At 45.4% G+C, this 16,641-nt stretch overlaps 2 protein-coding genes across 4 annotated transcripts; one reads left to right on the forward strand and one right to left on the reverse strand.

Moving 5' to 3' along the window:
• Positions 1–1,832: 1,832 nt before the first annotated feature.
• LOC109746154 (U11/U12 small nuclear ribonucleoprotein 25 kDa protein) lies at positions 1,833–6,640 on the reverse strand. Its single transcript, XM_020305282.4, has 4 exons — positions 6,319–6,640; positions 6,112–6,217; positions 3,855–3,954; positions 1,833–2,296 (listed from the first exon to the last, which is right to left on the reverse strand). Exons 1-4 carry the CDS (start codon positions 6,542–6,544, stop codon positions 2,201–2,203), a joined length of 528 nt encoding a protein of 175 aa, XP_020160871.1. The 5' UTR covers positions 6,545–6,640; the 3' UTR covers positions 1,833–2,200.
• Positions 6,641–6,791: 151 nt separating this feature from the next.
• LOC109746152 (PHD finger-like domain-containing protein 5A) lies at positions 6,792–15,843 on the forward strand. Of its 3 annotated transcripts, XM_073509090.1 has the most exons (7): positions 6,792–6,955; positions 8,854–9,184; positions 10,962–11,029; positions 12,859–12,887; positions 13,714–13,926; positions 14,016–14,140; positions 14,228–15,843. In XM_073509090.1, exons 2-7 carry the CDS (start codon positions 8,874–8,876, stop codon positions 15,495–15,497), a joined length of 2,016 nt encoding a protein of 671 aa, XP_073365191.1. In that variant the 5' UTR covers positions 6,792–6,955; positions 8,854–8,873; the 3' UTR covers positions 15,498–15,843. The 3 variants fall into 3 exon arrangements, with proteins under 3 accessions (XP_073365191.1, XP_073365190.1, XP_020160870.1); XM_020305281.4 differs by lacking the exons at positions 6,792–6,955; positions 8,854–9,184; positions 10,962–11,029; positions 12,859–12,887 and adding an exon at positions 10,388–10,750; XM_073509089.1 differs by lacking the exons at positions 10,962–11,029; positions 12,859–12,887; positions 13,714–13,926; positions 14,016–14,140; positions 14,228–15,843 and adding an exon at positions 7,034–7,169 and having other exon boundaries at positions 6,832–6,955; positions 8,854–9,428.
• Positions 15,844–16,641: the final 798 nt, after the last annotated feature.

The following is a 16,641-nucleotide window of genomic DNA, read 5'->3' on the forward strand; positions in this document are numbered from 1 at the left end:
CGGCTCCGGCAGTACGGCCGGATCGAGGGCAAGAACGTCTTCTACTGGTTCCAGAACCACAAGGCCCGCGAGCGCCAGAAGAAGCGCCTCGGCGTCGACGTCAACGCCTCCCCCCTCGCCGCCACCGCCGCCGACGTCCTCGCCCTCTCCCCCTCCGGTACTTACTCGCACGTCACGTCCTCCCTCTCTGTCGCGCGCGCTGCACTTGATTCTTGTCTCGCGTCGCTTTGCTTCGACTCCGAACTATAACCTGACAACACTCGCGACGTGCGTGCAGGTGCGGCGGCCGGCTTGTACGGCGCCGGCAACTGCGGCGGTCGCGGCGCGGCCGTCCACCCGGATGCGAGCGCTACTACCACTTGCTGGGGGGACAGCACCCTGCAGGTAACGAATCAGCCATGCACTGCCGCATTGCGATCGATCCATACTTACTAGTAGCCGCCGTCCGGTCTCCACGCCGATCGATCGAATTTCAATTTCAATTTCCACATGCATGCATGCATATAATCAGCTAATGTATGTCTGGCCTGTTGGATCGACGCACGGCAGGACTACATGGGCGCGAGGAGCACGGTGGGAGCGGGCAGCCACGGCGGCGCCACCACAGCACCTACGCCGTGGCCAGCTGCGGGCTTCCCTTTCTCCACCAACCAGACGCCGCCAATGCCGCCGCCGCGGGAGCTCCCGCTCTTCCCGACCGGCGGAGGCCGGCAAGAAAGCGCGGACGAGTTCCACGGCGGCAGCTACCATCTCCAGCCCAACAACTCGCCGTGGTGGGGAGCTGCCGCTGCCGCTGCCAGCAACACCAACGCCATGTCAGTCTTCCATCACCAGCATCATCATCAGCTCCAGCAAGAAGAGCAGCCGCAGCACAGCTTTTACGGCAGCGGCAACCACCAGCAGATGATGATGATGCCCGTCCAGGACGCCGGCACCTCCCTGGAGCTCACTCTCCGTGCCCCTTACATGTGAGGGCTAGCTCTCCTTGCCTAGTGCTCCGAGAGTGCTCCCGTCATTGTCTTATGCATGATCCTATCTATCTATCTATCCATCTACTAGTACCACTAGTTACTTACAGTTAGAAGCATATGTGGAAGCTTGTCCATGTCTGGAACTTGTAGGGTTTGATGGTAGTGTGGTCCCTAAGCCTCAAACTGGTAGTGCACTGCATGCCAAATGCAATGGGCAGTGCATGGTGCAGCAACCAGTGTGTGTGGTGAGTTTGCTACTGTTTGGTTGCTTGGTTGTACCCAAAGTCCAAAGTGTGTGTGTGTGCCTGGGACAAAGTGTGTGTGAGTACTAGCGCGCTTGTCACAGGAGGAGGTAGCACCATTGGTGTCAACCTTGTCTTGTCTCTCCCGTTGGTGCCCTTCCAGATAGAGGAAAAAGTTATCCTCCAGCCTGATTTCACATGAGGAGGAGGCAGAACTGTGGTTGTCTTCAGCTGGGGCATACTTTTCTCTGTCCATATGTGCCCATTACAGTCATGCATGCCAGTTTTATCACTTCAGCATTTGGGATGTGTGTGGCTGTGTGCCCTGGGACCACGCCGGTTGAGTTGCTGGGGGAATGTCGGTTCCAAGAAAAGAATCAGTTTCCAGTCAACACATTTTGGTCCTGACTTGGGTCAGGCTGGTCTGTTGGTTTTGGGCACAAGGCTTGAAATTTTCATCTTACAAACCATGCTTTTTTTTAACCATTGCTATGTTTGCATGGCGTATTTTTTTATTTGCTTAATTGGCTGCTGTAGAACACCAAGGGCTGCAATTACTATGCGCCATGGGCATGGCTTGAGTAAAAACGAGCAGAGTTACGACTTGATCCTCTGAACCAAAAATGAAGCAGTCAGTAGTTTACCAGAGCTAGCTGACCTGCAAAAGCCTGCAGATAGATAACCTGAAGTGCATTACAACATATTGTGAAGTGCACTTCCCACTGGCAAATTACACGACCAAACCAGTAGCTTCGAATTTACAACACACATTAGCTGACGTGCCCGTGCACTACGTACCAACTGCTTTTCCCAAGCGCGCACAATCTTCTGCAACTCCTGCATGCCATCAACGAATCAGTGGATTGCTTCCGCGAAATTCTACCCCGTTTCGTCGCCATAGCTAAATCTTGGAGCATTCTTCGTTTTGGAAGTGATCGCTCCCCACTGGTCGCAAGGGCTTCTCCGATCACAAATCACGAGGTGGGATCACATCCTCCTGCTAAGCCCGTGGAAGAAACGGTGTTTTCTTCTCCTAGAATGCTTCTGATGCACCCTCGACATGACGTGCGGTGAGAAACAAACCTAGTACAGGAGAGGGCAGAAACAGAGTCACAACACTTTATTCAGTTCATACATCTTTAGCTGCTACCTGACATATCTGGTAACACTATCTCTGTAAGTGGATGCAGTCAAATCTGAGAATAGTTTTGGATTAACCGGGTGTATCGGTTTGGTTTCTGCTGACGGGTTCGTTTGGTTCAGGTGTTAATAGGCTGACTCTGAAAAGAGTTTGGTTCAGTTTGGTTTCTTATAGCAAATGGTTGGGTATGGTCGGTTATAGGCCTCAACAGGTCCAGCTCCAAAAAGTTTAGACCCGTAGTTCATGCCCGGTTCTTGACGTTGGTTCTGTTTGTAAACCTCGAGCCCATTCTTCTCAGCCCATCGGACCTCAACTGCTGCCGCTCGCGCTTGGCACGTCGTCCTCGCCTTCGCCGGAGCAGCTCGCCCGTAGCTCGCTGGCCCCGCCTTTGCCGGAGCTACCATCGCGCACGGCTTGCCGGACTGGCCTCCACGGCCACTGTCGTCGAGCGCCGCTCACGTGCGGCTCTGGACCTGCCTCCGCGGCCATTGCCGTCGAGCGCCGCTCGCGCGCGGCTCTCTGGACCTGCCTCCGTGGCCGCCATCGTCACCCGCGGCTTGCCGGACTGGCCTCCATAGCCGCTGCCGTCAAGCGTCGCTCACGTTCAGCTCCCCGGCCCCGTCTCTGCGGTCGCCGTCGCCGCGCCACTCATCAGATTGGCCTCTGCGGCCGCCCGCCGCCCAGATCAGCATTCGTCGTCTCTCCGCAGGCCCTCCCCACGTCCGTCATCGTGTACCCATCAGCCGGCAGCCCAAACTCACGAAACCTCCTCGCGAACTCCAGAGCCGGACCCGCCGTAGGACGCGGCGAGCGTGCAGGACACGAAGACGCTGCCGAGCCACCCGGACCTCGCGGCGAGCACGCTTAGGGGACCCGCTTGGGCCGCGGAGGCGTGGCGGAGCGCAGAGCAGAGCGCGTAGGAGTCAAGCGGGCCGGCGGCGGCGGGCCCGCGTTGCGCGAGCGCGAGGGCGGGGAGGCGAGGGAGCAGAGGCAGGGGTGCGAGGAGGAAGAGGCGGCGGTGATAAGGTAGTTGAAGAAGAGGCGGGGGTGTGCCATAGGACAATGGTTATTATTTAGTACTCGAATGGTTTTCAAACCATTTCGGCAACTGCCTTCAACCACAGGTAAGCACTAGGTTTCAGTTCAATTTGGGTGGAAAGTCAAGTTGGTTTGGTTTTCGTTGGGCTGACATATATATAAACTGAGTTTAGTTTGGTTTGGGTTGCCACGTTTATTCATGCAGGTTTGGTTGAGGTACGGTTTAGTTCTCAAACTTTTCTCAGATTTAGATGCAGTGGAGGTCAAACTATCTTATTTGGTAATGCAGATTCCACTAGGCCAACTTAAGAAAGAAGCATATACATTTTTTTCATCCAAAAAGTTAAATATGCATGTACCATAAAGAGATGGGTTGTTCCCCAAAGAGGTTTCACATGCTGCTACGCATAGTAAAAACTTCCAGAAAACTGAAATGAAAAAAATATGTTATTTTTTATATACCTTGGAATTATTACGAATGTCGTAAGAAGAAAGTGCAGAATTGTCATCTATCAACTTCTCACTCTGATGTGTCAGGCAGTAGTTCTCCCAAATATGCTTCCTGGGTCAAACATTAATACTTACAGAGGAGTTTGGAAATTCTTGGTATCCTTAACAAATGGAGATATTGACAAAGAAAAGGTTGAGATGCCATGAAAAAGTACACCCTCCATTTCAAACTAAGTGTCATGGTTTTAGTTCAATTTTTTGAACTAAAACCACGACACTTATTTTGAAACGGCGGGAGTACGTCAGTTCTTAATAGAGAAATGGATAAAAATAATAATTATATTTATGGATAAAATAGTAGAGCCAGATGATAAAATGCAGAAAATGTTGCACATGTAGCTTAGACATACAACTTGTGCTAAGAACCAAATCCCGATGCTTTGGAACTACATAATTCAAGAAGACATGGATACCAAGTTGGCACTTTTGGGGAATTCAATACATGCCTGTCAGCTATTATACAGCTGAAGAGCTAACATTGTGATAGAACTTAGAAGGCCATATTATTAACCATAGCTAACATCAATAAGGTAGGATCTCTACTAGTTTTACACTCATGCAGCTGAAGCTTTTTAATTACAGAACTCATATATGGGCTCGTAATTTTTTTCCCAGCATCTAGTAATGTTCTGTCTGCACATCAATAAATTAGTTGAGCCTTCCCAAATCTACAGTTTATTTTAACAGCACAACAATCATCATACTACACACAGTAGCCTTTCTCGGATGAAAATAGGTATAATACTTTCTGACAACTTAGCGTTAACAAATACTGATGCCAAGAACTCTTTGCAGTGTGTGCTCTCGTTATATCAGACAGGCAAATGATGTACTGTCCTAGATAAACTAATAACAACATGACTGAAGCTTCATGGAGTCACGGAAATGGGATCCTAGTTTAGAATTTAGAATACCAGTGTAACATCTTAGAGACAAATTTCTTTCTATGTTGAGCTCATACTACTTTAAGACGACAATCTTCGAACATTATATTCTCCCTAGCTTAACTGAAATAGATAATTTAAGATAGGGACCTTAATTCGAATGGGTTTGACTAACCTTGTGTACACAGTTAGCTAGTCAATACCAAACAGGTCAAGTTCAATGCAAAATCAAACTAAAAATCAGAATAAGCTCCAGCTTGGATTCTGAGTGTCTCGAGGTAATTCAGAATTCGGTTCAGTCTCATATATCTTGTGACCTTCAGCTTATTTGGATCATGGCACCTATCGTGGATCATGAGTGTCTGATCAATCATCTTGGCAGAGATTAAATATCAAAGATACATTGGCGGCATTTTGGAGAACATTAAGTGTACTGTCAATGCCAGGAGTTGTTTGCAAGAGTGCTATTGTCATATCTGACTGGCAAACAGTGTACTCCTAGATGGGCTTACAACCACATAGCAGAAGTTTGGAGTCCAGAAAATGGGGTCTTAATTTAGAATGTTCTTGATAATTTGTAGGTGTTGATGCAAACAGTGTACAAATAACAGGCTCATGCACTCTGAGATAACCGTAAGGCAAATTTAGTCAGCAGTTTCTTTCTATACTGAGCTTAAACTATTTATATAAGTCAATCTTGGAACACTATGTTCTCTTTAGTTTAACTGAAGACACTAATACAAGGGAATCTAATTCAAACAGGCTTGAATAATTTGTAGGTGTTGATGCAAACAGTGTACAAATAACAGGCTCATGCACTCTGAGATAATCGTAGGGCAAATTTAGTCAGCAGTTTCTTTCTTTACTGAGCTTAAACTATTTCTAGAAGTCAATCTTGGAACATTATGTTCTCTTTAGTTTAACTGAAAGACACTAATACAGGGAAATCTAATTCAAGCAGGCTTGAATAACCTTATGTACACACATTCAGCTATTCAATACACAGTGCAAAGTCAAACTAAAACACGACTTCAGCTAGGATTCTCAACATCTCGAGCCTACTAAGAATTCAGGTTAATACCATACATCTTGTGACCCTCAGCTTATTTAGATAATCACGCCCATCTAAACTAAGCAAATTTTGGTGGATCAACAGTGCCTTAGTGCCCATCATAGGATGTATTAAATAGCAAAGACAAATCGGCAGCATTTCGAAGGATGTCAACTAATTAGATCAACACATGTTAGCATGAATCAATTAGAGGCATGGATGTCAGAATTCATCCGTCCACAGTTTCAGACAAATAAATCTGACTATCACTTACCATGAGATGTGACGATGGCCCATCTGGCCTTGCTCTATCTCAGTTATCTTCTTCCTGATAGCCAGCTTCAAATCCTTGAGCGTAGCCGTGTTCAACACCGCGACGTCTTTATCACCACAAGAGTAAGACGAATTGAGATGGGGATAGACGCACGGTAAGATATTTGTACAAAAATGTGGGCGGGGTTCGAAGAGGGCCATATTATACCGAACGAGGTGTTGTCCAGCTTGACGACGGTCACCCTCATGGCGCTGCCGAGCTCGAGGTTGATGAGCGTGTCCACGTCCGCCAGCGAGGGCTTCCTCGGGACGTCGGCCAGAATGGGGTCGTCGAGGAGCGCCGCGAGCATGGACTGCAGCCTCGCCTGCTTGGCCTCGCTGCTCTGGTAAGCGGCCACCTCCTCCTCGGCCTTCGACGCTCCCGCCGAGTCCATCGCCTCTCCGCCGTAGAGCGCGATTGGCTCGGGACTCAGCGCGGGTCCCTCCGGCGGCGGTGGCGCTCGGGGAAGATGCGGTGCCACTGGAGAAGGGGTTAAGTGGTTAACAGGGGACCCCCAAGGTGTTGAGAGGCCGACAGGTGGGACCCAGCCCAAGGAGAACAAAATACGCTGGACCGCGCAGGTCACTGGTAGCCGTCCGATCGGGCTATCGGGCGATATGGACGGCGATCCCCATCGTGGCGCACCTCTCCGTCTTTTATCTGCAAGCTTCTAGCCGCATCGGCCGCCGCCGCCGCCAGAATCTATTCCGCCCGCCTCGTCTCGTCGACGTCGTCTCTGGTCTCGGCGCGTCGCCTGCGGGGAGCAAGGAGTAACCGCCGCCGCAGCGAGCTCATCCTTCCGAAGGTACGTGGGGACTGAACCCTGGAGCTTCTCCTGTATCTATGGTCCCGTTCCGCCACTTGAAGCATATGCATCCCCTAGGTTTTTTGCTCCGCTCCGGCGATTTCTGCTCGGACGCTTGTCCCTGCTGCTCCCGTCGACCCTTAGGCCAGTCGCCAGAGCTTGGGGGTGGCGCGCGTCCTTCTGCACCAGCCCTAGCCCTCTTAAGCACCGGCAAGTAGGGGTCCTGTTCTCCAGATTCAGTACACTAAGCTTCAGATGGTTTGGATGGCCGCAAATTGAAACACCGTCACAAGCAATTTGCGGTGTCATCTGTAACTTCGGTTTCGTTAGCGAGAGGTTTAGGGGGCTATAATACTGTATAATACAGTAGTACATTTATGTTATGTTGGCTAGTGATCTAGGAGGCTGGAACTGGGACTAGAACAAATGCTATTTGCTTTGTGCTTGCTTACATTATGCTGGCTCGAGTGACCTGGATGGCTGGAACACATGCTATAAAATTTATTTGGTGGGAACTGAAGTAGCAATCAGTGAAGTAATTAATGTCATATGCTGGTATCTCCTATATGTATGCTGTATTCATGTTATTGGTAGTGCCCTAAAATAATTGTATGTTGTTAATTTTTTATATTGTCAATGGAAAGTAATGGCATGATCATGATATATAAATTTCTTGTACTGGAATTATGCTGTTGACCATAAGATGTTGTGCATATCAAATTGATGAGATACACTTCGAATTCGTGCCCTTTACTTCTTTAGTCTTTACAACATTCGATTGTCTTGAAAGATTTTGAATCTGTATCCATTTTAAATTATATTGGATATAGTTGTGGTAGGGGCATTGTTCAATCTGCTTTGATATGGGTGTAATTGTGGTAGGGGCGCCATAGTTGTGTTTATGATAGAATTTTTTCACCCCTAACTTCAAGTCGTCAACAAGAAACTACGCATAACCAGGTAACTGATCTGGATGGAAATGTTTCGGATCAGCTTCCAACGTCAAATTTTGTATATCTAAGATTTACAACCTCTGAATCTAAATGGTGTATTGTGGGGTGGCATTCATTTTTTTTTAGTTCTCCTGCTGTCATACATTTCTAGCTCCACTGCTAGTTGGTGAAAATGTGTGCTATGATGTGGCTTCTGTAGAAAGCAGCAAACACACAATTTGCAACCATACCCACTGTATCTGTTTTAATTATCCCATGGAACCTGATGACAGTAAATGAAGGCGTTGGAATGATGGGGTTGAATTTGAAATCATACTGTCATGGTTGAATCAATGTTCAGGATATCGGTAACTGGTACTATATCAGTCGGGTGCTGAGTAGGGGATAAATGGGCGAATTGTGCAGTTAATCAGACGATAAATCAGTTAATTGGCTATTCGGTGACCCACCGAATAGCGATTCACTGACCGAGATGCCGATTAACTGGCCGATATTTGAAATTGTTGATTATGAATTCTAGTGGTATACTTCCTTTTCTCTCAGAGCAATCTGTTCTGTTCTGTTCTTATGCTAATTTCAATGTTTAGGAATGTTACCTTGTTTGTTTCTATGCCAGGAGGGAGAGGGAGGGGGGGGGGGGGGGGGGGCACCTTAAGTTGCCACTGGTTGCAAGTTCAACAAATAAGAATTTGCTTCTTCTCGAGATGCTACGTCCAAAGCTCCAGTGACCAAATAAACAATTTACCTTTTGATTCGATGCTTTACCATTTTACAGTATTTCTTTTGCGCATTAGCAATTTGCTTCTCCTGATGCTACATCCAATGCTGCAGTCAGCTGAGTTAGTGCGTTTATTTCTCTTAGGGATGCTTTTACCATTTAATTTCTTTTGCTGACACCCTAAGATGACTAGATTCTGACAAGCAATGTGCTCCTGGTTTTCACAGGCTAGCAGCATCCGACAGCCATGGCGAAGCATCACCCCGATCTGATCATGTGCCGGAAGCAGCCCGGCATCGCCATCGGCCGCCTGTGTGAGAAGTGCGACGGCAAGTGCGTCATCTGCGACTCATACGTGCGCCCCTGCACCCTCGTCCGCGTCTGTGACGAGTGCAACTACGGCTCGTTCCAGGGGAGGTGCGTCATCTGCGGAGGGGTGGGCATCTCGGACGCCTACTACTGCAAGGAGTGCACGCAGCAGGAGAAGGACCGCGACGGGTGCCCCAAGATCGTGAACCTGGGGAGCGCCAAGACCGACCTCTTCTACGAGCGCAAGAAGTACGGTTTTAAGAAGCGATAGACGAACGAGGCTGGTTCGTCAGGCCCTTTGGGGGGCCTCATTTTGTGCTGTTGTGGCATGCTGGCATTTGATCGATACCAAGAGTAGGTTTGCCGAACGAACAGCGCTGTATTCATGGTATGGTTTGGTACTGATAGGAGAATACAACCCTCTGATCTTTGATCTGTAATAACTGTTTGTGATGTATGGTCTGAAGTGAGTCTAGCTGGACTCTCAACTGCTTATGCGGTGGCATGCGCCGTGACTTGAAATGTGGATCGAGATGACTGGCTTCCCGTGCCGTGTCATTGTCTTGGCCGTTGCAAGTTGCGACGACGTGACATGGTTGTTATCTGGAAATGAAGCAAGCTGGCAGCCGATGGCGCCTAGTGTGCTTTTCAGAGAGCCAGCTGGAAGTGCTTTGATCAGTGTCCCGTCTGCGTGGTTGAGCCTGTGGGCAGGGCACTTGTAGCGCTTAGGCATGTCCAGAATCCTGTATCGCAGCTTTCAGAACTCTGAAGATGCTTCGCGGCGATCCCCACAGGATTGTGGTTTCTGGTTTCTTCAGGTGGAGGTTACATACATGTAGCCACGTAGGGTTACCTCTGTTACCAGCAAAGCGTTCGAAAGTTGAATGAAAGGAGCCCCACCAGGCTGAGACTGAGATGATAAAGTAAAATAAGGCACAAAGTCAGCGAATCAAAGTCAGGGGAGGGGGGCACAGGGCACGCTGAAAATACAGTGCCGCCACGGTGATGATGGCAGGAACCCACCCAAACTGGGCACTTTCATCATCATCATCATAAGCAGCAGGTCCCTGTCAAGGAGGAGTTCCTGTCCAGTACGCCTCCTTAAAACGCTAACCTCCGACTAATCTGCTTCTGTCAAGCAGTATAGTACTGTACGTCTCATGGACCTTGCTCAATCTGCTAACCAACTATGGTAAAATTACGCGCCGTCTTGCATGACCTACCGGTTACGGATCGTAGCGGACCGATTACGTATTTGCCCTCGGGGCGAGCTGATAGGTGGAGGGCAACCTGGTAACTTCACACGATCTGGCCTGGATTTAGGGTCAGGTTAGGTTTAGGTTTGTGTTCGGATTAAATCAAATCGTGGCAGCGTCGATCTCGGCTCGGCTCGGTGGGGTGGGAGGCTGCACGCGAACTTATAAAGGAGAAAACACAAGGGGGAAAAGAAAGAAACGCAAATCGACGCGACGACAAATAACAAAGGGGCAGCGGGCAGAGCGGTGCCGACGCCAGCCACCACATCCTCCACCCCGCCTCTTCACCACCTCCCGTCTCCCGACTCCTCCCCCCTCCCTCCAAATCCGCCGCCGCCGCCGGGACGCGGAGGCAGGGGATAACCCTAGGCGGCCCCGACCGCGAGCCCTCCCGTCCGTTCTGTCGATCGCCCTGCTGCTGCGGCGTAGGGTGTTCCGCGCGCGCGCGTCTCGTCTCGTCTAGATCGGATTCGATTCGGTTTTGTTGCGGGGGGTAGCGACGATGGGGTCGCGGCGGTCGCGGCGCGTTTCGTGGGCCACCGGACCCAGCCTCTGCAAGGTACTGCCACCAACAAACACTTGATGATTCTACTAGTTCAATCCACCGGGCGCGAGGACACGGATTCGCGCTCCAGGACCCGTTCGTCGCCTTTTGCGGATTTTTGGCTTGATTGCGTGCGTCACGATTTGTTTGGCGAATGATTTAATCTGTTGTCGCGTGAGATACGATCCTGCTGTATGCTTTTGTTTTTGTTTTATTCTCTTTGGAGATGCGAGATGCGTGGAGGAGCTGTGTGTAAAACAAACGATGACGACGCATCTAGGTTTTGTGTATCCAGTAAGCGCAGCGGAATAGAATGAGATGTGGATTTCGTTCTGCAAACGTGGCGGAATTGCTGGCGCTGCTGACACGGATATACAGATGCTCATAGCAGATAATAATTTCGGTGCGTGATTAACAGACGACAGAACAAAACGCGATTAATTGAACAACCTCTGCATATGTCTGTATCGAACAGCATCAGGATGCAGACAATGTGGGGGGAGACAAGCAAAGGGGAACTCCAATGTGAATGATGAGTGAAACACTAAACAATTGCATCTAGTAACAACATGACACCACCTGTGAATTTGGTATCATATAGCACGTATTTTAGACAAAATTATACAGTATCACATTTAATCTTCCTTCGCTATCATGTATATCTTTTGTTTCAACATTCTCTGTGGTTAACGAGTAGTTGATTGATTAAACTGTCAATTCAACATTATCCTGTTTCATGAGCCAATGCCAACATATATCAAGCAGTATAACCACAGTATTATGCTGAATATTGCTACCACCTAGCGCAACAGTATAGCACGTGGTATCATTAGTGGATTCACATAACTCGGGCATGTGCAGTTACATTTTTCTTGCTGACTAAGCCTGTTCAAACTACAGTGTATGCCATAAATCCAAATTCTCTCTATTAATAATAATAACTAGTGATCGGTCGGTGTACTATCATGCATGCAATACACTGTCACTGATGGCTGACAATCATTTCATAGTTTACCATTCATGATCTCCAGCAGGGACAAAAGCCTTGAGTAAACATTGCAATTTTTCTTAAGCGGGAGTTGTTCCTTAAATTTTTAGATGCGCAATACAGAATATATCTCATGCTTCACTTCTACATAATAATGCCAGTTCATCAAATTAGCACTGTCTGTCTACACAAATTAAGTTATAATAAACAGTATGCATAGCCTGTGCTAATGCACATGTTTGAAGTTTAGAATGCAACAGAATCTAGATTTACACAAAAATAAACACAATAGCCCAGCAGCATATTTGTTCTGGAGGACTGGTAATATGCCTGAGCTTAATCATTGGAAATTGAATATAGCATGCAGAAAACAAAAGATATGGGTAAATGCAGCCTATAGTAAAACAAGAATGCAAACAATCAGATGGCACAATTTTAATTTAAGTTCATTCAGAAATTAGTGATTCACTAGGTTCTCCTGTTTTCTGTTAAAGAACGTTGTTTGTCCTGTTAAACCATGTGAAGCTCTTATAATTTATCACATTGTTTTTCTGGAGCTAGAGGCATTAGATGGCCATTTATTCAGCAAAATTCTTTGTATATGCTATAAAGTACCAATGGTGAAGTTCACTTTACTCATTGTTCAGCATGAGATACCATTATTTAATGAGATAATGCATTTATTAGCTGAAGCCAAGGGACCATTATATACAACTACTATATGGAAGCTTGTCTTCTCAGTTACCATCCCTAAGTGATTGCATTTTTATATCTGCAAAACCAAAGATTTCTTGTTCGTACTTGTCATTGCTTGATTATTGTCTTGTCAGTTACTTTGTACTCTCCCCGCAAAAAGAAGTTACTTTGCACTCATGCTTGCCATTACTCGATTTTTCGCTCATAGATCAGCCTTTTACATGTGTGCTATGCACTATGATGCTAAGTTTAGGTTGATAAGTCTAGTCATTGACTCCCTGGATCATACATATCTTTCTTGGCTCACATTCGTTACAGCTTTACAGCATATGCTTGCGATGACAGGAAAATGTGCATATGTGCATATATGTATTTTTGTTCTAGTCATATCAATCCATTTGCTGCTGCACTATGTGTAAATCGTTTATATGATTTTCAGTGTGTGTTGTTGAAAGCCTTCACTTCATGGTATCTAGCATCATTTCTTAGCTTGCACTACTTATCCATATAAAAATCTCAAGCGGTTGTTCTGCCTATAGAATTTTACTGGTATTATCATATATGACAGAACCTGTCCTCAAAATCTGCTTTAAATTTCTTGGACATTAGAATACCTTGATTGAGCTACATTTCTTTTGTTGTAGATAGTATAAAGTCCTGAACATACGTTGTGGTAAGGCTGAAGAAAATCATCTTCTATATTACCTGATTTACATTGAAAAAGGTCTAAACTGCACTAATATTTCACTGAACCGCTCCTCAAAATCTCATTTTGTTTTGTTTGAGATCTGAGTGCCCTGATTGTGCTAATATTATTTTTCTTGAGATCAGAGTGCCCTGATTATGCTACTATTAATTTCTTAAGAATTATATGAAATCCTGAATCGGGATTCTGTGAAGAGTTAGAAGAAAATCATCTCTCTTACCTGATTCCAATTAAATTTTATAGACACCATTCATCACATCTATGCAATGAACAAACAGTATGTGATTATTTGTCCATAAACATTGGCTATTTTCTTATTCTGTAAAATATTGTTAGTTGGATATACAGTCAGCCGTACACCTTCTTCCCGATTCAAGAAATTTTTTATGGGTAGTGCTATAGGTTCAAGGTGTGCTTTGTATCAGTCCTGAAGAGAATAGTTAATTAGGTTCAAGGTGTTCTTTGTATCAGTTTTTGTATAGTAATTATCCGAACGCAGTGAGTTAGCATAGATTTTTCGTTTCCTGTCACTAAAACATTGTAAAATGTAAATATTAACACCACTTGACATATTTGTTAATCTGTCAGGTAAGGCTGTTCATATCTGAGGATTCCCCTTCTCAAGCTGGATTAAGACCTCAAGACAATCTCCAAGCAAAAGGCTCAGCATCCTTAATGCATGCTGCTAGCCCGAGTTCAGATGATTCCCTGCCTCCGGGTTTTGAGTCACTGCAGCCAACCAATGACCTCAAAATTGACATATCTCAAATTCCTCTTATTAGGTGGAAATGCCCACCACATGTAAGACTCATGATTTAGACTGCCGTGTTGCACAAACTTTCTAGATATTTTCAATATCGTCTCATTTTTCTATATTGTCTTGGTTTCAGATATTGCTGAACCCAAACTGGCACCTTGCCTCTGGAGAAGAAAGCAGGGAGATTGCTGTACAAAATGAGAGAATGTTTGGAGTGCTTGAGGCTATTTATCCACGTGCATCGAACATTCCTCCAAAGTAAGCAAGCTTCTCATATATGTTTACAGATTCTCCTTTTTGACGCTTCATATTTGTTATTCATATAAGCTCTTTGTGCCAATCCAGCCCATTTGTTTCTCCTGATGTGAAAGACTCCCATTATGATGACTCCGGAACCCCATTGGTTCCTGTGATCCCTGTCGAAGATGATGATGCTTCAGATCAGTCGGAAGGACCATTGCTTGATCAACCAAACGATTACCATCAGTTCGATAACTATGGCCCTGCAGAAATCAATGGGCTGCAAGTGTCAAATACTCCAATTACTCCTGCACAACAGCAGCCTGGTGGATCCACTGGCGTTGAAGCTGATGTGTTGGCTGCAGCCTCTGCTGCATACACTGCAATAATGCAGAGCAACCAAAAGGGAAGTATGGTTGACCGAGATCTACTTGTTAAAATACTAAGTGATCCTGTACAAGTTGAGAGGTTAATGAAAGAATACAACCAAATTAGAAATGAACAATCTACTAGTAGTTCTGTTGTTGCCCCAATGCCACCGTGTCCACCCCCCCAAATGACAATGACTGCCCCTGCCTCATATTCCAATCATATGACAACTTTCCAGAACACAAATTCCACCCTGCCACCTCCATCACCAATGGCCCCACGGCCAATGATGAATCGACCGCCTCAAGGATATCCTCCAGTTCCCATGAATCATCCACCCGGTTCTAGTCCAGCTATGAATCTTCCACCGGCAGCTATGAATCATCGACCAGGTTCAAATCCACCTATGAGTCATCCACCAGGTTCAAATCCACCTATGAGTCGTCCACCAGGTTCCAATCCACCTATGAGTCGTCCACCGGGTTCAAATCCACCTATGAGTCGTCCACCGGGGTCAAATCCAGCTATGAGTCATCCACCGGGTTCAAATCCAGCTATGAGTCATCCATTGGGCTCAAATCCAGCTATGAGTCATGCACCGGGTTCAAATCCAGCTATGAGTTATCCACCGGGTTCAAGTAGTCCAGCTATGAATTTTTCAGGTGCTCCACCAAGGGCTATCAACTATTACAAAACCCTTATCCATCAGCATGGTGGTGAGAGGCAGGAATCATTTGAACAACATGGAAGGCAGTTTGGAATGTACCATCAATCTGTTCCTCCCCAAACTAATGGTATTGATGCTATGAACGGTGCTTCTATGGTGAACAGAGATACGAAAACGAGGCCAACAAGACCATGTGCCTACTTCAACGGCCCGAGAGGGTGTCGCAACGGAGCTAATTGCACGTTTCTACATGACTCATCTGCCACTTCAAGGCAGCAGGAGCAACAGAACGGCTCGAAAAGGATAAAGTTAGACAGCAGAATAACTGGTCGAAATTGAGCTGTTGGCTGCTATTCAAGTTTTTGACTGTTCTTTGGTTCAATATCTTTTCACATGCATGGTTCAGTAAATATGTCAGACGCCAGCTCCCTGTCCTGTTGACTCCCTCCCAGTAGCTTGCCTTCTCTCCTTTTTATAGCCAAAAAGATGTTCTGGAAGAAAAGGGAAATACTTCCATCTTATATTGGAGCTCAGATTTTTACTGAACCATTATACACCGTTATTGAAGCACTTAAATCGTGGCTAGTTTCATGCTGCGTTAGTGGAGACTGTTCTGGTTTTAATTTGTGTGAAAATTGTATTTTTACTGGACACAGTTTTAACTTGTGTGAAAAATAGTTTCTTACGGGACAGTTTTAACTTATATGAAAACTTAATTACTCCCTCCGTCCCATAATATAAGAGTGTTTTTGACACTACGAGTAGACAACAAAGGAACCAATAATGATAATTGCTTACTTCAAGGAACTAGTCACTTTATTTTTGAGTTAAAAGTAGTTTAAATTACATTTGTATTATTTGAACTATGTTATTCTCCTGTGCCATAATATAGTGCATATTACTTGCTTTGTTTTAATTTAGTCAGCATATTAGCTTTCATTGAAGTCAAACTTTATAAAGTTTGACCAAGTTTATAGAAAAAATATATGAGCAATTACAATAACAAATCTATATAATGTGAAAATATATTCAATGATGAATTTAATGGTATTGATTTGGTATTGTATGTGTTAATATTTTTTCTATATATTTTTGTCAAGGTACATAAATTTTGATTTCAAACACAACTAATATTCGGACTGAAAAAACAGGAGGAAGTAGATATTTTGTGAAGTCAAACACACTGACCAACTTTATAAAAAATATATGACCTTTTTCAATACTGAATTTGTATCATATAGAAATATATCTTGTGATAAATCTAATGGTTTTGATTTGTAAAGGTTCATAGTTTTCTATAAAAACTTGGTTAATATAAAGTTTGATTTAAGACGAAACTATAATGGTAATATGCAGCATGTTTTGGCTGGAAGAAAGTAAATCATGTTCTGGCTCAAAGAAAATACTATAACGCACGCCAATTTCAGAAATATGTATATACTATAATAAGTCTTTTTAGAAATTCCAACAAGGAACTACATAT

Source organism: Aegilops tauschii, chromosome 2, assembly GCF_002575655.3.
Source record: "Aegilops tauschii subsp. strangulata cultivar AL8/78 chromosome 2, Aet v6.0, whole genome shotgun sequence".
In the NCBI taxonomy this organism is placed as follows: domain Eukaryota; kingdom Viridiplantae; phylum Streptophyta; class Magnoliopsida; order Poales; family Poaceae; genus Aegilops; species Aegilops tauschii.